Source organism: Zonotrichia albicollis, chromosome 3 (assembly GCF_047830755.1).
Source record: "Zonotrichia albicollis isolate bZonAlb1 chromosome 3, bZonAlb1.hap1, whole genome shotgun sequence".
NCBI classification, from domain to species: Eukaryota; Metazoa; Chordata; class Aves; order Passeriformes; family Passerellidae; genus Zonotrichia; species Zonotrichia albicollis.
Genome location: NC_133821.1, coordinates 46,601,708 through 46,621,549, shown reverse-complemented (window position 1 = coordinate 46,621,549; position 19,842 = coordinate 46,601,708). Strand labels below are relative to the sequence as shown.

The following is a 19,842-nucleotide window of genomic DNA, read 5'->3' as shown; positions in this document are numbered from 1 at the left end:
CCTGCGCGGGGCCGCCCCCGCCCGCCGGCGCCTGCGCCTCTCCCGCTTCCTGCTGCACGGCCGCGGTGCCTCCGCGCGACCGGGCTGCGTCGGGGCCGGCTCGGGGCAGCGCCGCCCGTGTCCCCCTCAGCGCCCCTCATCGCCCGTCGGAGCCGGGCACGGCGGGGGCCGAAGCGGCCGAGCTCACCGGTGATGGTGCCGAGGGCGAGCGGGGGGCAGCGCGCCCCCGCCTGTCCGTGACCGGCCCCCGGGGCCGCGGTGTCGCGCCTGGTGCAGCCCGGAGCTGGCGGGACGCGGCCGGCGCTCGGGAGGAGCGTAAGTGACCGTGAGCGGCGCGGTGCGGGCCGGCGGCTGCGGCGGAGCGGGACAGGCTCCGCGCTCCCCCTCGGCGCTGGCCGAGGTGTGGGGGTCGCTGTGCGCGTCCGCGTGAGGGGGTGAGCGCTGGGAAAGCAGCGGGCATCGTTTCCCTGGCATCGGCTCCTCAGCGGCATTGCCTGAGCATCCATCCCTGACGGCCGGCACTGCACCGCTGCGGTACCTCCTGAGGGGCTTTCAGAGCCAGGCATGATGCCCTGAGAGCTGCTGCAGCTTACTGAAGTAGCCGATACAGGTAGAGGACCCAGGAACGAAAACGTTTTCACCTGCTGGAGTCCTTCAGGAGTGTGTGGCTTCGCCTAAAGTTGCCTGTTTCTCGGCTTTATCACTTCACTGAAATCCACGCATGATGAAGATACAACTAGTTGATTTAGGCATAGGGAAACAGCTGGGGAATAGAAAGGAATTTTAGTACCTCTGAACGTTTTGGAATCTCTGATGCTCCAGCATACCTCACTGGCTGCTGGTTGGCTTTGGCTCTGCATCCCGCGGGACATCACAGTGTATTTATTTCTTGTAACATTCACCGCAAGATCCTTGCCAGGATCGGTGAAACTCGGTAGGCTTCTCACTGCTTTTTGGAGCAAACCTTTGGCCAGCGTCAGTGAGCTTTGGATTGTCTATGTAAGTAGCTCTGTGTTAGACTGACTCTTCAGTTAGCTGAATATTTGTGTAATTATTCTTGTGTCTGATGCCTTGTGCTTCACCAGCACAGCCTTAGAGCCTGTGTTTCCCACATTTTAGATGAAGTGGGGAAGGTGCATAAGGTGTCCATGGCTCTTATGGCCAGGGGCAAATGAAACCTTGTATGTGGGGAGGAAAAGGAATCATGAGCTGTGCTGTCCACCAGTGCTCATGGTACTTTTGTGCTGTGTGGGTGTGACAAGCAGTGCAGATCTCTGGGATGATATCCAAAAAATCACAGTGCCATCATTCATTGTGTCTCTGCTCTCGTGTTAAGGTGTTTTGAGGTGATGTGGCTGAGTTACTGACAGGCAATGTCTTCTCAGTTCTTTATAAATGTAAAGAAAAAACAAACAAAAAAACACAATGTCTTCAGAGGAGTTAGGGAGGTCTGTGTGTGCTTCTTTCCATGTGTGGCTCTTCCACCTTTGCTGGTACTGTATTCTGTGAGAAATAGGCAAGGTGAAGTGCAGAGAACAACCTTAGCATTAAATACAGTGTGATGCTTTCATTTCATCATTAAGGTGGATTTAGAATAATACATCATTAATAATATGGCATTAATATGTCTTCTTACTAATGTCTCAGTTGGGGACTATTTAAAAAAAATCAATTTAAGCCATTTCATTTAACTTTAAGATCATGAATGAGGAAGCAGCTGAGAGCTCTTGAGAGCAAAAGTGGAGCAGTGCTGCTGTCAAAAGATGATGCCTGTTGAAAGCTGATGTCTTACATAATAGTCTGTAGTTGTGTTGCTTTCTCTTTTTTTGCCTGGGATCCTAGTTTCAGCATCTCTCTATTCAGGTTTTGGGGTTGGGTTGCTTTTTTGCTTCTTGGGTTTCTATTTGCTGAAGGTTGTTGATTTAATGTTTTGATTTTGGGTAATTTTTTTGAGTTTTTTCCTTCTGTCAGCTCTGCATTCCATAGCTACACTTTTCTTCAGGTGGTTTGCTGAGATGACGTTGGCAGAGCGTTTGCTTGCACTGACAGTGTGCTTTTGGTAGTGCTTTGATGCCAGCCCCATTGATTGAGCAGGATCACCAGTGTTCCATCTGCAGGATTTTCCTGCTGGGGAGACCTGCAGTAGTATGGCTGCTGTGTTTTGGGCTGTCAGCCCTAAGGTTGCTGGATTTCAGGGATCTTGCTTGTCCAGCACTTAAAGCAAGACTAGTGGGATCAGGGAAATCTTAGGTCACTGATGCCAAATCCTATCCCTGTTCCTGCTTCTCCCAAACTTGTGTTGGCTGGACATTCCTGCTTGTGTCAGGCTCATCTTCTCAGCTTGGCTGTTGGAGGGTGTGGAGAAGGGAGCCAGGTTCATGCCCCAGCTTTGGGAGTGTGCTCAAGGGTCTTGAGTTGCAACAATCCTTTTTCTCTTTCATGTAAGTGGAGCCAGTGAGATGATTCCTTTACCTTCTTTAAACAGGGACTTCGGTATATTTTTCTTGGCTGAGAGTTTGTGCCCTGAAATTGCCTGTAGGTGCTCTTTTTACAATTAACAGTTCTGTTCCCTGAAATACTAATGAATGGACTCAGTTTGTAAATATGCGAGTAGTTTTTATGTGGGACTATTTAGCTAAGTCTAAGCAAGCTGAATATTATAATTTGATTTTCAAATCTATGTACTGTACTTTATACTAACATTTGCATTTTTATTTTAGAGTTTCTACACAAATTTGCAATAAAATTGGAATTCAACCCATTATGGAGCTGGCTCATAGTTTGTTACTGAATGAGGAAGCATTAGCTCAAATCACAGAAGCAAAGAGACCAGTTTTTATCTTTGAATGGTTGAGATTTTTGGATAAAGTGCTGGTAGCTGCTAACAAGGTAATTTAATGGGTTTTTTTCCCTTATTTCTAAATAAAATTTCTTTAAAAAAGCATTTGTATTAATTTCATGCCAGAGAAAGTTTACAGGCAATGGCCAGATGGTACCTGTATGGCTTCAGATTCAGCCTGAAGAGCCTGTGTGCTAATTTGTAGATTTTAAATGTTTAATTTTAGGCAGTCAGTAGGCAGCTGGTAAGTATTTTTAAAAAGTAAAAATGAAATAGGACAGCAGCTAATTCTGAGCATTTAGCATCTGTCTCTGCTGTTGTTGAATGCATCTCATATCTCTCTGAGACAATTTGCTGAGTTATATGCAGTTGGGAGTGGTGTAAAGTTTACTTCCATTTCTTGTAGATTTTTCTGGATTATGCAGTGGATTAAACTACTTTTCTTACTTATTTTTAATCTGTTAACAGACAGATGTCAAGGAAAAACAGAAGAAACTTGTAGAACAGCTAACAGGACTCATCAGCAGTTCCCCTGGGCCACCCACACGGAAGCTGCTTGCAAAAAATCTGGCTGCTCTCTACAGCATTGGAGACACATTTACTGTTTTTCAGACACTTGACAAGTGTAATGACATCATCAAGAGCAAAGATGACACTGCAGCCTACCTGCCCACTAAACTGTATGTTTGGGGAAAGGGGAATGATTTTTAAGCCAAGTGGTCTTAGATATTACAGAAGAACCTGCCTGTATATGTGCACACTATGTTTATTTATATTTTGTGTGGTTGGTTGGAGTTACATATGCCTGATACAGGTAGCAGAGAAAAGTGCTGGATTGAGGTTGTGGAGGGCAGGACTGCAAGGTGACACATGCATGTCTCTGTGAAGGTGAAATGGTTTTCTCTAGGCCAGGTACTGTGTTATGACTCTTCACCTGCTTATGGCATGGAGAGGATAACCATTAATGAAGCCTTTCCACCAGTGGAATTGCTGCTGATTGTGCTCAGCTGTCCCATTGAAGGTGGAACCTGCAGATTGTCAAACCAGAGTGTTGTCTGTGCCTAGAGAATTGTAACCAAATATTCAAGTTTTTTTTCCCCATCAGATTTCTATTCCCCTACCATGCTAAGCTGCACAGGTCTCTCAGGCAGATTCTCTACATGTGGATATGTGTGTGCATGGATGTGTGATCCAGTTTGTCTTTAGTCATAGGAGCAGTCTCATTGGTAGGAATTTGGTTAATGCCACAAACAACTTCCACTGAAACTGTTTCTGGTACTTTCCCATGTAATGCTTCATATATTCTTGGTTTCTAGTGAGCCCAAATTTGGTCTTGCCTTCAGACGTTATGACAACATTAGGATTTGACAATAAAATCTAAAATAGTCACTGTTTGGGCAGATACTGTCCTCTTATTTCTAGCTCTTGCAGCTGTATGAGGAACTTGTGTAAGTGCGAAGTGTTTTCTACTGTAATATGCTCTGAAATTTATGCTACAAAGTCATAGTCCAGGAGGTTTTTTAATGGACAAATGCCCATTAAAGGGGAGGCTGTAATGAGTTTGTGATGCAACTTTGCTAAAATACTATTTAGCCAGCAATTACAGATTAAAAAAAAAAAGGCTCATTCCTTTGTAATGAAAAAATGCATGTGTTCAGGAGCTGCTTCTGTGGCTGTCCTGGAACAGTTTGTGTATGTAACTGCAGTGTGGTGATAACTAAGTATTCCTAATCTCAAATGGCAGAGCAAGAAAAATATGTGAATAATAGGATCCAAAAATTTTACAGTGCCTGTAAATTTTCCTGTGTTATGCAATAATTTTTGCATTTCAAGTTCTTAGTCTTGAAAAAAACCCATATTTCAGTATCTACAAAAATGTGTCAGGTTACATTGCAGGCTAGAGGCTTTCTTGCTTAGCAAAGAGACAGTTTATTGAAACACAAAATCCTAATCTTGCTGGGATTTCAGCCTGTCTTGTTTTCTCCAGAATTTTTTTACTCTATGTGTAGATCCTATAGTAATACCTTTCAAATGCATTTGTATTCTTAAAAGCTGGCAACTGTTCTGTTGCTTTTTTTGGTAAACAAAAAGATTATTCTAATGGCCTGTGTAAACAGTCAGTATAAGTAGTGGATAGCAAATAGATTTTTATTCATCAATGTTGATTAGAACATACATTTCTATTTAACTATTTGTTTTTGTTTGGATGATACATTAATATGTGTACTCTTTTTCTCTGTTTTCTCATAGGGCTGCTGTGGCATGTGTTGGAGCATTTTATGAAAAAATGGGGAGAATGCTGGGTAGTTCTTTTCCAGAAACTGTGAATAACCTGTTAAAGTCGCTGAAAAGTGCAGAGGTAAGTTTCAGTTTGTTTATGTGGTCTTAATTCCATTTTAAACTGAAACCTGCTTCCTCCAGCATTGTTTGCCAGATTGTCCAGATTGTTTTTCTTCTGCACTGAAGGGTGCAAATCACTTACCTGGCTAGTTTCAAGTCTACTGCAGGGAGTTTAGACTTTGTCATGTGAATATTGTAATAGTTACTTCATAGTGGTGTCAGTAATTAAAATTCAGAAATTTCTGTATCTGTCATTTCTAACTACTGTGCTAGGGTTTTTGCCTATGTACTCTGAATAAATATTTAGTTGTTAAAATTAATAATGAATGCTTAAATATTGTGGGGAGGTTGTTACTCTGCATGTGAGCAAAATACATTGTGTCCTGAAAAGAGAGAGTGTGTCATAATATTGAGAGGATGTATCCTGGGCTGCCAGTGGGTCTGTTTGTATGCAAATAGCTCTGTTGGGACAAGTTGGAATACAAACTGTGTGGGTCTTGTGGTGGCAACTGTTTTCTTCAGCTGTGTTGTTTACCTGTGTGACTGTTTATTTATTTATCTATCTATCTGTCTATCTATCTATCTATCTATCTATCTATCTATTTATTTAATGTATTTATTTATGTGTGTATGCTCTCAGATTGTAAGTACCTGCCTGTGTGCAGGTATAGCATGAAACTGCTATCTTACTTGAGTTTCCCATTCTCTCTTATCAGCTGCTTTTTCTCTTTTCACCCCATATCTGCAGTTGATAAATAGTGGGGCAGTGCAGAAGCATTTTACCTAGAGCCAGTTTGTTGGCTTGCCTGGGTTCAATTTATGTCACAACTGAGAGACTTTAAGTAAAGCTGTGTGTGGTGTTTACTTCTTCTTAAAATGAGCTATGTATCAGTGATATATGCCTTTATTTTCAACATTTGCAAAAGCATTCCTACATAGAAGCAGGAAAAAGCATTAGTATACACCTGGTTCATAATGTAACTGCTGTGTCCACATTTTTACATCAATGTTTTTGTGTGTGTGCAGTCTCAGGGCCGCAGTGAAATCCTGATGAGTTTGCAGAAAGTCCTCAATGGACTTGGAGGAGCAGCAGCTTCTTGTCACCGTGACATTTATAAGAATGCCCGGTCTCTGCTGACGGACAGATCGATGGCTGTGCGCTGTGCCGTGGCCAAGGTGGGTGTCTTCTCACCAGCCACACACGTTCTCGTGCTGTGACTAGGGAGTGCCTGCACTTGAACTGGCACCTGTTGTTCAGGAAGGGAAATTTGGTAATTAGTTGGACAAACTGAGTCCTTTAGTTTGCACTAGAGGCTCAGACCTTTGACTGGTACTTAATACTGTATTCCCTACTTGATAAAAAAGTATGAGATAGAATATGTTATCTGTGAGCCTCAGTGGGAGAGGTTTTTGGTAACATGGTTCTTGTGTAGAGCTTTCTTTTAATTTTTTAATTTGTGTTTTAGCCTCTTCCATGACTCTTCTGATTGTTTACTCAGCTAAGATAGATGGCATGTTGGACAGTGTGTCTAAATTAATTATTGAAATTTTCACATTAAAATACTTTCTGAATAAACTTGACGATTGCAGCCTGATACTTAGAGAAAATGGAAGAATGGTCTCCTGGTGCTTAGCAAGTCTATTTTTCCTACAGTGTCTGCTGGAATTACAGAATGAAGCAGTGTTTATGTGGACAGCTGAACTAGAGAATGTTGCAACGCTGTGCTTTAAAGCTCTGGAAAACTCAAACTATGGTGTGCGAGTTGCAGTGTCAAAGCTTTTGGGGACAGTCATGGCTACAGCGCTGATACCAAAACAGGCAACAGGTACGAGCCCTTCTGGATTCCATGTCTACAGTGGCACCTTCAGTACCATGTTACATTGACAGTGCTGCATGGCACATTGCTGCTCCAGTAGATGGAAGCTTGTGGATGGATTGTTTGTTTTTATAAACATTAAGCTAAAAAGAGTGCAGAATTTCTGTTGTAGAAAGAAAAGCCAGAACAAACTATCAAAAACCACTTGGGAGAAGTGGCTTATTTTTTAAACGTGCAAGTAAATTTTTATCTGAAATATTGGCTAGATTTGTTTTTGCAAGACAATTTTGAATTAATAAGTCTGATTTCAAGATCATTGCTTGTGTTGGTTGGAGCTTTGGGAACAAATAATTACTTTTCTTTTTAAAAAGTGATGCGGCAAAATGTGAAGAGAGCCACACTTGAGGAGGTCTTGGAGCTCATGGCCACAGGATTTCTGCGAGGGGGATCTGGGTTCCTGAAGAGTGGTGGAGAGATGTTAAAAGTGGGAGGATCTGTCAATAGGGAAGTGCGAGTTGGTGTTACCCAGGTTTGTAATTTTTTTAAATGAAGTCAAATTTATACATAATTCCTTTTAGTAGGAAAAATATGCATTTCTATTCTCTACTTCTGTGTAAGTTCATTTACAGGTCTAATTTGACTCTTCTGTTTTGTGAGATGTACATGAGGTATCATTCCCTGATCTACTTTCTTCTATTATTGATATGCAGTAACAACAGATTAAAATAAGAGCTAAGGAAAATTTACTAGATCAGTGTATATTAGGTGAGATTAACTTGCAAAAATATTAGAAAACTTAGTATGTTAAAGACTTTACTTCCTTTTTAAAATTTGGTTTCTTTTTAGAGAGGGTGCTCTGTTACCCTTTTGGGGCACCTGAATGTGGAAGCTTCTCTTGTCTGATAGAGAAAGGTGGTGGCAGCATCTCTTCAAATTCAAACATTCTCATGCTGACATGTATTTCAATATGCTGCAGTACGTTCCCAGAATCCAGATTTTTGATCACAGGTTATTTTGTGAAAACCTTTATTTTGTCTCAGCCTTTTTCAGGTGAACTTGGTGAATATTCCAGGTTTTCATTGTGAGCTGGAACACGTTGATGTTGCTTTTATTTACATGGTGTTCTTAACTTTTTTAGAAAGAGACACCGGGTTTTTTTGCTGTCATCCAAAGTGTATTTTATGCATCACAGTACAGGGGCTACTCTTGGTGCTGGAGAAAGTTGAGTTTCAGCAGCAAAGATGTGAATACTGAATTGGTTCGTGCTGAGTAACCTCATTAGGTTAGGGTTGCTTATTGCTAACTGATGTTGCTACTGTTGTGCATTAGAGCCTGGCTGTAGTTTCACACAGTCTTTTGTTTCTGTTTTAACTGGGTTGCTGTGTGACTTGTGGATCTGCAGGCCTACGTTGTGTTCGTTACCACACTGGGAGGGCAGTGGCTGGAGCGCAACTTTGCCACCTTTCTGTCCCACGTGCTTGACCTGGTGTCCCATCCTCGTGCAACCCAGACCCACGTGGAGGCCGTGTACTCTCGAAGATGTGTGTCCTTTATCCTGAGAGCAACTGTGGGCAGCTTGCTGGGGGAGAAAGCACAGATTGCAGCTGCCAAGGAAATATGTCAAGCCATTGCTAAACAAATGAAGGCAGTGGGTGAGAACTGGTTTTATTCATTTAAGACCACTTGAATGTTACTGTCATTTTAGTGAGGCAGCCATTTTTTAGCTTTCTTCTACTGGGAGGAGTAATTTTGTTCTTATGGGAAATGATAGTTCATCTGCTTTCTGTTTCAAATGTTCAAAGGTTGAGTTGTGCTTCAAAAGTGATTGTATGGCACTGGCTGGTTATCCCAGAGAGCAAATGCATTGTCAAAGGCCTAAAATGGAAGTGGAGAAGAAAACTATGCATTTGCCATTATCTTGGGATAGGTTGTATTGAAAGTCACGCAGAGTTCTTTACTAACAGTGTTGAAAATCCTGTAGCTTAAGATCTTGTAGATCCTTGTGTCTCCCCTGCTAATAACCATACCAATGTCCAATTGGATTTTGTGATGAAAATGATGTAATCTGAAGAATATGACCCCTTTGCAGAACTTTGCAGAATATAGAATCACTTAGAGAGATAACAAAACTCTCTTGGCATCTGTTTCTTATGAAAGGAAGCAGCTCAAGCTGGAGATTTAAAAGAGTAAATTGGAAATACCCATTATTTTATTTACCAAACATATCTTTCTTTTCTGCTATCATCTAATTGGAGTTTAAAACAATGCTTAACATGTGGAAATGAATTTGATTTGAAAACTCTTGCAGGTTCTTCTTGTAACAATTTTTTGATGGGGTAGGCATGAGACTTTAAAAGGTTTCTCATTACTGTAAGTACTAATTCCAAGAAAACAAGTCTATTGAAAATGCTCTTTCTGAGAAGAAGCAGTTGCAGAAAATACTCCTCCTGCCACTTTGTCAAAGTTGCAGGAAATTCAGTTGTGTATTTGGATAGTTTGAAGAACTTACATATTTTTGAGGATTTCTCATGAATGTGATGAAAAAAGGGAAGGGTTTTTTCGGTTTTTACTTGGTAATAATTGCTTCCCTTCATATACAGCAGACCATTCTCTTAAATTTCTTCTGTAGTAGGCACACAAAGATTAAGCTGGTACTGAAGTCCCTTTTTGAAGACATAGTTTCTGCTTCTGGGATATTTTGTAGGAGAACATACTATGGGATTAAGGAACTCAATTGGATAACACTGAGATGATTACAAATTGTGATTAATTATTTACTAAAGGTCTCTTTTTTAGTTTCACTGAACATACATGCATGCAAATTTGTATGCAGAACCTAGATATGTCAAGATTGCATATTTTGTTACTGTATAAATGCACACATACAGTTACACTGTTTGTCCTACTTCTTAGTGCTTTGCTATCCATAGTAGCTGCTGGGCATCTGTTTTTTATGGTCTTTGGACAGCTGTGTTTGGCTGATAGCCATAAAATTCTTTCCCCGCTGAATGTGTTTGTTTTGTTAGTTTTCACTGTGACCAGACTTGTGCTTTTGTTTTAATGTAGGATTGATGTCAAAATGAAACTGTCACTTTCTGTCCTGTGAGTGCTCGGGTGGGATTCTGTTCATAATTAAGCAAGACATTCTTGTTTTCTTTTCTGCAGAAGCAGTAGTGAATGATGCTAACAGTGAGAATAAATCGGGAGCTGCTGATGTAGCTGCAAGCCAGCATGTGATGGTGTGTGCCCTCCAGGAGCTGGGTAGTCTGGTTCAGAGTCTGAATGCCACTGCATCTCCTCTTATTCAGGAACCCTCTATTGGTATGCAAATAAATGCAAATAGATTAAGTGAGGCATTTGAGTAATGAATATGAAATATCATTAAATCTAGTTAAATAGTCAATGAATATGAAATAAATAAATCTATGAAATTGGTACTTCCTGTAGTACTCCAGATAGCTACATTTGTCCACCTCACTGTGTGTAGTACCCTAACTTTAGTTCAAGTCTGACCAAATATTAAACAGCTGTTTGGATAGGAGTCTTTCTGAAGCTCTTTCTGAGGGTGAGTGAAGTGGTAATTTTTGGTATTGGTTTGTTTACAATAATGGTTTTATAGGAAGTACATTATTTTGCTATGTAAGGTCTGAAATCTTTGTTCCTGGAAAACATTGCCCTTAAATACCAAATTATTGGGGGGAAGCAAAAGTATTTTGTTGAGATGAAGCTGTTGGTAGGCCCCTTTAAAAGAAGTAGTTCTTTGGCTGAAGTTGGTGTGGGATTTTCTTCTTGTTTGTTTCAATATCTGAATCCACATTTATTCTGTAGTGTTACAGCTTTAAATTTTTGGAGTTTGTGGAGGCTTATGTTTTTTCCACTGGAAGTATGAGCTTCTTTAGACACTTCATCATATAGATTGTTGTCTTGTTGCATATGACATTCTTCCCATACTCATTTTGTGCCAGCTTTGGAGTAGGGAAGACTGCTCGTATTTATTCCTTCTGTCAGCTGTGTCCCATAAGAACAGAGGGAACTGGAATTCAGTATTATTTCTGTTAGCTGTGAACTCAGCAGGTAGAAGTTGTTCACAGCTCCTGAGAAAGCAAGCAGCAGTGGGGGCTTTGAAGATTTGGACTAAAGAAAATGTTTGTGTGGAGACAAATGGAACTGAACGGTGCAGTTAGAAAGTGGGATTAGGTAGGCAATTAGAAGTTTGGAGAGTGTAGAAGGATATAAACTTGCTGCAGGGTGGACAGCACCATGTCAAAAGCAGAGTACAGGGGTCAGTGACATCTATAGCATGTGCTTGGCTACTCTGTTACTGGCAATCTGTAAAATATTATGGGAATTGTCTCATCCTGTGCCTGTTCTCTTCTATAGCCCTGCTGCCTCTTTTCAGTGTTTAAGTATTAGGAGTCAGTGCTGTGGCTCTGACGGCTCCACCTTTGCTGACAAAACCTGATGGGGAGCAGCATAATGCCAGTAACAAGTACCATATTTCCTGAAAAGGCATAGTCAGCAAATCTAAGTACTTTAATTCTTACTGTCTTAACTTTCACATTGGCTGTTTGGTACTGATTCAGTTTACTTCTTGTGTATATTAAAAAGGATGTGTGTATTAAAAAGTGCATCATAAGTTAAAGACTGCAACCTCTCATTTCTGTAGGTCTGTTGGAGACAGTAACTTCAGTTCTTCTTCACCCCAGCATGGCTGCTCGGCTGGCTGCTGCCTGGTGCTTGCGGTGTGTGGCTGTGGCATTGCCCTTTCAGTTGACTCCATTTTTAGACAGATGTGCAGAAAGACTCAACAATCTGAAGACCTCCCCTGAAGCTGTTAGTGGCTACAGTTTTGCAATGGCTGCTTTGTTAGGTGGTGTGCATCAGTGTCCTCTAGGCATTCCTCATGCCAAAGGAAAGGTGAGATAGTGAGTGTTTTATCTGTGAGTGCACTAAAGATACCTTTTTATCTACAAGTAAAAGCTTTGCAAAATGGGTGGCATGCTAATGAGCATAATTGAAACTGAGCTTGTGCCTTGTGCGAGAATAGTGGCCAGAGCACATGGTTTTAGAATCTCAGTTGCAATATTTAACAGCTCTTTTCTTCTCTTTCAAATTTGATGAAGAGAAATTGAAATGTTGAAAAATTGCTGGAGAGAATATTGCTGGCTTTGTTATCATACAAAAACCACTAATCATCAGCATGAAATATAATCTGCATTCATTCTTTATGGAAGGTCAATTCCAATGATTTGAGAACATCTTTAATCTGTAAGAGTGAACAAGTAGAATAGCTTGCAGTGGCTTCATTTACGTTTCTAAAAGCCCCTGTGTTTTGCTCTGGTGCAGATGGTGGTCAGTATTGCTGAGGATCTGTTACGAACTGCTGCACAGAACAGCAGGCTCTCCTTGCAGCGGACTCAAGCTGGATGGCTTTTACTTGGAGCTCTTATGACTTTAGGTTTGTAAAAATGGTTTGATTTTTCTTTTTATTTTAAAGCTTGTCCAACACTTCTGATTATCTGCTTGACAAATGGTCTTTACACATAATGGGCTCATTATCCAGCACAAGAGTATTTATACAGGGGAAGCAGAGTGTAAGTGCACTTACTTTCAGCAACATTGTGTTGTGGAGAAGTGAAATATTAGTGCTTATCTAAGCTGAAGTAGGTAGAAGGTGTCATACCTGAAAAAAAAATCCTGTTCTGGTTTTAGAAACCCAGCCTTTAGTCATTTTCTCAAAGGGCAAAATTACCCTTACTCTTTCTTCCTTAATACTGTAGTGCTGAAGAAATGGACAGTAAATGAAACCCAGTGAGCATTCCAACAAGTTGCATGTGTGTCTCTAGGTAGACAGCAGCACTGTGTAGAAGAGTTGTCAGTTCAAAAGCCCTTTGGTTTTCTTGTAAAAAAGCCAGCCTCATGTTTGTATCTGCCATTACAGAAGTATCACAAGCTGCATTTTGAGAGGTTGTAAGTATACTCTTGAATGTGGCAGCAGTGGTATTCTTTTCTGGTTTGTTTGGAGTTTCTTTTATATGGGAAAAAATTTTATCTGATGTATTTTGCAATATTTTGATCTCTCATCAAATACCATTTGTGTTTCATCTCATTTCTCTAAGTTGTCTCTAACTAGTTTATCGTCATATTTTTCTAACAGTGTACTTCTATTCTGGTTGTCCTCCAATATATTTTTAATGTACTTGCACTGGATCTTTTTCAGAAGTTTCAAAAGAAACTTGACTGTTAAACTAATTTACATAATCAATAACTATCAGTTGTTTTTCTATTTATTTTATGGGCAGAGTAGATCAGGCTAAAGAACCTGTCTTCAAAATTAATATAAAAAAATTAGAAGCCAGAATAAAAAGATAGTAAAAAGACAGTTGGCCATGGTTCTGTATGGCATGACAATGGGTAGGGTAGTCTGTTTCCTGTTTTAGGAGTGATACCCACAAGCAGATGTGATGTACAGTACTTATTTGCCACACTTTCAACCTAGGAATGAGAAAAAATTTCTTTTGGTTTTAATTGTTCCAAGTAGGGCAGAAAGGAAGAGAAGTGAAATAAGACAAAAATAGTTTGAAGAGCAAAAGCCTTCACAGCAGATGTTTCACACTTAACTACACATTTTTATTATCCTGTCACTTTTTTTTCTACTTAGGTCCTTCTGTTGTCCGGTATCATCTGCCTAAGATGTTGCTGCTGTGGCGAAACGTGTTCCCACGTTCTCTGAAGGAGCTGGAAGCAGAGAAGGCAAGAGGAGATTCTTTCACCTGGCAAGTAACACTGGAAGGCCGTGCTGGAGCTCTGTGTGGTAAGAAATTCAGAGTTTGAGATTATACCTGCACAGTCAACCAAAACGTGATCCCAAGTATTGCAGAGAGAAGTCCTGTAACTTCCCCTCTTTCTTTGAAAAGGAGTGAAATGTGTCAGATTTTCATCAGTATGTCCTGGCTTTGACATACAGTTTTATGAACAGATCACACAGTCTTTGAATAAACATTTTTAATTGCTGCTCTTTTGATATTCTCAGAATTTGTATCTTGTTTATGTCTTATACTTGTTTGTTTCAGTGAAAGTTTAATTTAAACCGTTCTGTTATTAGCTATGAGAAGCTTTGTTGCTCACTGCCCTGAGCTCCTTACTGAGGATGTGATCAGGAAACTGATGACACCCATAGAATGTGCCATGACAATGATGTCACAGTAAGTAGGCAGTTTCTGCTCTTCATTCACTTTTGTCTTTTCCTGGTCTTGAAATACTAGAACTAATTTGGAGTTGGGTTTTGTGGTTTGGTGTCTGCCCCTTCCCCCTGCCCTACCTGTAATTAAAATAGGACTCTCCGAGGAAGTGCGTGTCACTGATTTATGGCAACATACGTTGTGGGTTCCTTGAGCTTATAATTAAGGTTTTCTCTGTACAATTACTTCTGAAAATGTATCATTAATTGAGTAATGTTGTTCAGAGTGGTTCTCTGAACACTGTTTTCTTGCCTTGCCTGGAGTTACATCCTGTGAAAAGAAATCTGAAAATACTCTCTTCTGTAACTGCAACATTTCTGGTTTCTCTTTTTCATTTTTAATTCTCTAGCATTCCATCGGTAATTAAAGCCCATGGAGCTCATCTCAAAGCCAGTGCAGCTATGGTTCGTTTAAGACTTTATGATATATTGGCTTTATTGCCCCCAAAGACATATGAAGGTACATAAATTTTTAACAGTTTTTGTTAAAGTAAAAATTCTGCTTAGTACTTGTGATGCATATCTTTGAAGCAGCTGTAAGAGTCAAAATATAATTTGAGGAATCTCCAAGAATTTTGTACTATATTCCTCATCTTCTGTATGTCATCTTGATAATATAGCTACAGAGTATGAGTACTGAAAAGCATTCATAGAGTAACACTTGGAGTGTAGCAGTTATGGTCCCCTTTGTAGGATTGAAAGGTATGGAGATCATGGTCTGGGATCAAATAATAGTTTTTTAGGTCATTGTTACTTAAAAGGTAGAGAACTCTTATTTTTTAGTATACTGAAAAGCAGATGTGACAGTGGAGGTTTAGTTTTGGTTACATTCAGGTTTTTTATTTGGTTGGCTTGATTGTTTTGCTTTTTAAACCTGATTTGCTCTATTTCACACATCTGGTAATAGTAAATTGCCAACTACTGTCACACAGTGACAACATGAACTTTTTGGGTTTCTTTGGTTTTTTTGTTAATTCATTATGTCTACATGATCATGTGGATGAACATGTTTTTTTTTTTCTACATCTGGATTGTCATCCTGTAGGGATGGTCCAATTTGTTGTTTAGAACAGGACACAGTTCTAAGTAATGTGCTCTAGTGAATTCTGCTTGAGCAGAAGGTGGGGCTAGATGACCTCCAGTGGTTTCCAACCTTATCTATTATTTAGGTATTTGGGTACCCATGATTTGGGAATTGAGAGCCTACAGTTCCATTTGAAGCCTTGCTCTCAGGTTTACTTCTGTTAGCTACCTCTAAAACTGAAGTACTGGTACATTTATAACTTCTGATCACTGGCTGCAGTGTTTTGGCTAAGAAGCAGTGGTGATTCTTTGTAATGTCTGTCCTTCTAGGATCATTTAATGCGCTTCTTCGAGAGCTGGTAGCGGAATTTACTTTGACAGACAACTCTGCTAATACTACCACATCACTCCTAAGGTCTCTCTGTCATTATGATGATAGTGTTCTGCTCGGCTCTTGGCTGCAGGAAACAGATCATAAGTCAATTGAAGATCAGGTAACAAAAAAAGCTAAAAGAATGAATTATCTGCCCTGTCTGTGTGGTGCGTGTGTGGGGAAGCCTTCTAAAACTGAAGCTTCATACCTTGTTTTTAGTCTTATTTCAGAGCTTTTTTAGATGTAAGTGCTTCCATCTCCAGGGTACTGTTTTGATTAAAAACCATCTACAGCTGAGATATAAATTGCATAATGCTACTCATAGGGTTGTGCTTAGGGAACCAGCCTCATTTCTTTTTTAAAAAAACTCTAACTCAATATCTCTTCCTGTCTGCCAATCTTCCTAGCCTAGAAGTTGTTCTCATATAAAGTTTTTGAATTAGGAGAAATGTAGGTTCCACTTAACATGTTTCATAATGAAACTGCTGTCAAAATGTCAATATTGCAAATGGTGTTATAGCAAAACAAGATTTAACTGGTTTTATAGCTGTAGTAAGAAATCTTACATTAAGACACAATGTTGTTGGCTGAAAACTCCTCTTCTGCAACAGCCATCTAATCTGAGGGTGTCTCGGAAAGTTTGATTGGAGCAGATCCAAAAGCCAAGACTGATACCAAGGGTGTGGGAAGATTTCTGAGCCAAGATCAGCATGTCGAAGCAAAAAAGAGTTTTACAAACTTCCTTTCTTTGTTGTGGAGGACATAGTAAATTTCCAGTGCAGGCTTCAATGCACAGAGCTTTTTCACTCCCTCCTGCCTCCTTTTTTTTTTTCCTTCACTTCCTGCCTGTAAAACAGTGGCAGTGTGTGCTCACAGCCCAGAAAGCCGCTGGAATCCTGGGTGCATCAAAAGCAGTGCGGCCAGCAGGATGAAGAGGTGTTTCTGCCCCTCTCCTCTTGTGTCCCCAACATAAGGAGGACATGGAGCTGTTGGGAGCAGGTCCAGACGAGGGACACAAAGTTGATAGGAGGACTGGAGCACCTCCCCTGTGATGTTGGGCTGAGACAGTTGGGGCTGTTCATCCTGGAGAAGGAGAGAAGGTTGCTTGGAGACCTCAGAACAATCTTCCAGTATCTGAAGGGGGCCTACAGGGAAGCTGGAGGGGGACTCTTCGTCTGGAACTGTAGTGATAGGACAAGGAGTAACAGGTACAAATTGAAAGGGGGAATTTAGGTTAGCTATTAGAAAGAAATTTTTCACTGTGAGAGTGATGAGACATTGGAATGATTGCTGTGGGAAGTTTTGGATGCCCCAGCCCTGGCACTGTTCAAAGCCAGGGTGGATAAGGCCTTGAGCAACCTGTTCTAGTGGAAGATGTCCCTCCCCATGGTAGGGTAGCTTTGGACCAGATGATCTTTAGGATCCATTCCAGCCCCTAAATTTCTATCATTCTATGATTCCCTTGTGCTTAGTCATGTTTTATTTTTTAATGATATAGAGGCGTCAACAAACCTTGCTGTGTTTTCTGGCCTTCTAAGAATACAGACCTACTAGATTCTAATTTTGTTTCATGATTAAATAATTGATAAGAATATAGAATTTTCTTCAGAGAAAATAGATGATTGTTTAATAGTTTCATGGAAGAATGATGATTAGGAAGTATTTCCTGGATGATAAGAGAGTTTATAATTTTAGTAGTATTTCTAATTCTTTCTGTGTAGGGCATATCATAGCCAAAACCGATAATTTAATACACTGTACTGTAACTCTCAGAGAGTGACTGAATAATCTTCTATCTGAAATGGTATTTCATATTCAATGGTTCAGAAACTACTATTAATACCAGAATTAATCTGCTTTTCTCTTAATTTTCATCTCTTAATACCAGAAATTATAGTTTGTGTATTTATCTGGCTGTTAACAATTTTGACCCTTCAGAATTCAGCTGACCCTGTAAATGCTAATATGTAAGCATGAGGATATTGCACTTTGTATTCAGATGCTTGTAAGCTATTCTCTTGTTTTAACTACTACATATATGTCTTGGTTATCTCTAGTTCCAAATTTTATGTGCAAAGGTATATTCAGAGGTATTGATGTGTGGAATTTTGCAGCTCCAGCCAAACAGTGCGTCTGGAAGTGGTGCTCTGGAACATGATCCCTCTTCCATTTATTTGCGCATCCCTGCTGGTGAAGCTGTGCCTGGTCCCCTTCCTTTGGGAGTATCTGTCATTGATGCATCTGTGGCTCTCTTTGGTGTGGTTTTTCCTCATGTCTCTTACAAACATAGGTCAGTTTACATCAGTGTTCAATTTCAGAACCTAATGCCTTGTTTCTCTGGGTACTGTTGTGTTGGAGACTTTTTTATTTGTTTGTTTGTTTGTTTTTTTCCTGAAATAAGAATTGTCTAAGGTATCAACTGTCTTTAAATTCAGAGTTTAGTATTTCATGCCCATTGTGTCTCAGGATTCCAGATGTGTGTAATCACTTTAGAAATAAAGTGATTTCCTCAGTTTTATCTTTTTGAAGATTGGTGTTCAGAGATGGAGACTAGATCCTTCTCTTTTCATACTGAATTTAACAGTAGTAATATCTCTGCAACCAAAATTTCCTGTAAAAGTACCCATTGCAATTAACTTCAAATCAACCTTGAAAACAGCAGGGGCCTCCACTGAATTTCATTTGGCTGCCATAAGTAAGACCATTTGATTTATAGTCAGCAATGAATTGTATGCACAATGAAAAAGAGGAAATGGAGTTCAACGTATTTTCCTTTGTGTTTCACATTACCTCTACAGAGTTATGAGTTGTCAGGACTAATTTTGTTACTCAGTTTAGGCAATTTGTCCCTGAGCACAGAGTGAAAACAGTTCTAAGAAGCATTTCAAAGTAAAATCAGCTTTCAGTGGAAATCTTTTGGGAGCAGTTTTTTCATAGCAGTCAACCTAATTTTGTAGTAAGTGCAGGATAGACTTGAGACCAGCTTGGTGTAATTCACCTTAGTCTATACCTGTTGTTAATGGTGAAAAGATGTAGCTTGGGAACTGCTGAGTAATTAAGAATGCAGTTTATTCATTACATTCCTGTTTTTGGTATCTTCAAGGGGATGTTCCTCCTCCCAGTAATGTTTTCTGGGGAGGAGTGGGGACTGGAATGGATGTTAAATGGGAAAAACAATAGAAACAGAAAAACAAATATGAAGGGTAACACTATTTTAAATGGTAGTGGAAAGACAGCATTTTTCCACTCTGGCCCTCATAGCTTTCCTGTTATGCAGCCAAATGCACCTGAAGATTTACTTCCTCTTGGTGGTGTTTTCTTCAAAGGAATAGTAAATATTTGTGGATGAACTAGAAGAACCAGCAAAGGGATGTTCAGAGTAGTTCTGCTGTTATTACTTATGGGAAATACCTTTTGCAGCCCCTGAAGGAGAAGCTCTGCTAGTGAACTTAAAAGGCCCTTTTGTTCTGTGTGGTTTTTACCAGCTGTGCTTTAGTTTGTATTTTGAAAGGCTATCTCTTCAATTATGTTGTTCTTCTGTTACAGATTACAGATGTTGGATCACTTTGCTGAATGTGTCAAGCAGGCTAAAGGTGTTCGCCAGCAAGCTGTGCAGCTTAATATCTTTACTGCTGTTCTTAGTGCCTTGAAGGTAGGACTTGTAAACTTGTGATGAAAGCCCAAGTTCATCAGTTTGCATTCAGTACAAAGGGCTGTTAGAAGAGTGTTACTAAAGTTACTCAAGAATTCAGAAATCTTAAAATTCCAGAATTGAATTTTTTCTGGATACTAGCTTAAGCTCTTGTCTTCATGTGTCAGTACAGAGAACAGATGAGGCTCATGACTGCATTCTACAATCATCAGCATTCTATAGTATTCAGCATTCTATAGTAATCAGACTGTCTTTTCTTCTTCAGTCCTCTGGTTTTATTTACACTGGACTCATGGATTTAAGTACTTTATCATGTGTACTCAGAAAACCCCTCAAGTCACAGAGTATTGTGCAGATGTGGCTTGTGTAACTGAATACACAAATAGCTCTGGGTTTACATTTTGGTTGCCTTATTGCACAGAGCTCTAGGTGCTTATGCCCAGTCCCACTGACTGCAGCTACTGCTGTGTGCTGTCTGTCCAGACCTGGAAGTGCAACCTGGTGCTATCAAGTCAGAAAGTAAGAGAGTCAGAAAGTCAGAAATGACTGCCCAGTTTA

The 19,842-nt window shown here is 40.1% G+C and overlaps 1 protein-coding gene across 3 annotated transcripts in view; it reads left to right on the top strand.

Annotated features, from left to right (window-relative positions):
* The first annotated feature begins 173 nt into the window (after positions 1 to 173).
* Positions 174 to 19,842, top strand: part of HEATR5B (HEAT repeat containing 5B) — a 54,217-nt gene continuing 34,548 nt past the window's right edge. The window contains exons 1-17 of one of the 3 annotated variants that reach the window (XM_005486526.4): positions 174 to 315; positions 2,721 to 2,889; positions 3,308 to 3,519; positions 5,090 to 5,198; positions 6,206 to 6,355; positions 6,834 to 7,005; positions 7,368 to 7,525; positions 8,399 to 8,648; positions 10,162 to 10,317; positions 11,663 to 11,913; positions 12,343 to 12,454; positions 13,658 to 13,810; positions 14,102 to 14,201; positions 14,587 to 14,696; positions 15,590 to 15,753; positions 17,747 to 17,922; positions 19,179 to 19,284. In XM_005486526.4, coding sequence (XP_005486583.2) covers positions 2,764 to 2,889; positions 3,308 to 3,519; positions 5,090 to 5,198; positions 6,206 to 6,355; positions 6,834 to 7,005; positions 7,368 to 7,525; positions 8,399 to 8,648; positions 10,162 to 10,317; positions 11,663 to 11,913; positions 12,343 to 12,454; positions 13,658 to 13,810; positions 14,102 to 14,201; positions 14,587 to 14,696; positions 15,590 to 15,753; positions 17,747 to 17,922; positions 19,179 to 19,284 — 2,505 coding nt within the window. In that variant the 5' untranslated portion in view covers positions 174 to 315; positions 2,721 to 2,763. Of the gene's footprint in view, positions 316 to 471; positions 611 to 643; positions 1,000 to 2,720; positions 2,890 to 3,307; positions 3,520 to 5,089; positions 5,199 to 6,205; positions 6,356 to 6,833; positions 7,006 to 7,367; positions 7,526 to 8,398; positions 8,649 to 10,161; positions 10,318 to 11,662; positions 11,914 to 12,342; positions 12,455 to 13,657; positions 13,811 to 14,101; positions 14,202 to 14,586; positions 14,697 to 15,589; positions 15,754 to 17,746; positions 17,923 to 19,178; positions 19,285 to 19,842 lie in introns of those variants that run through there. The other 2 variants (XM_026793074.2, XM_026793073.2) reach the window with 2 other exon arrangements.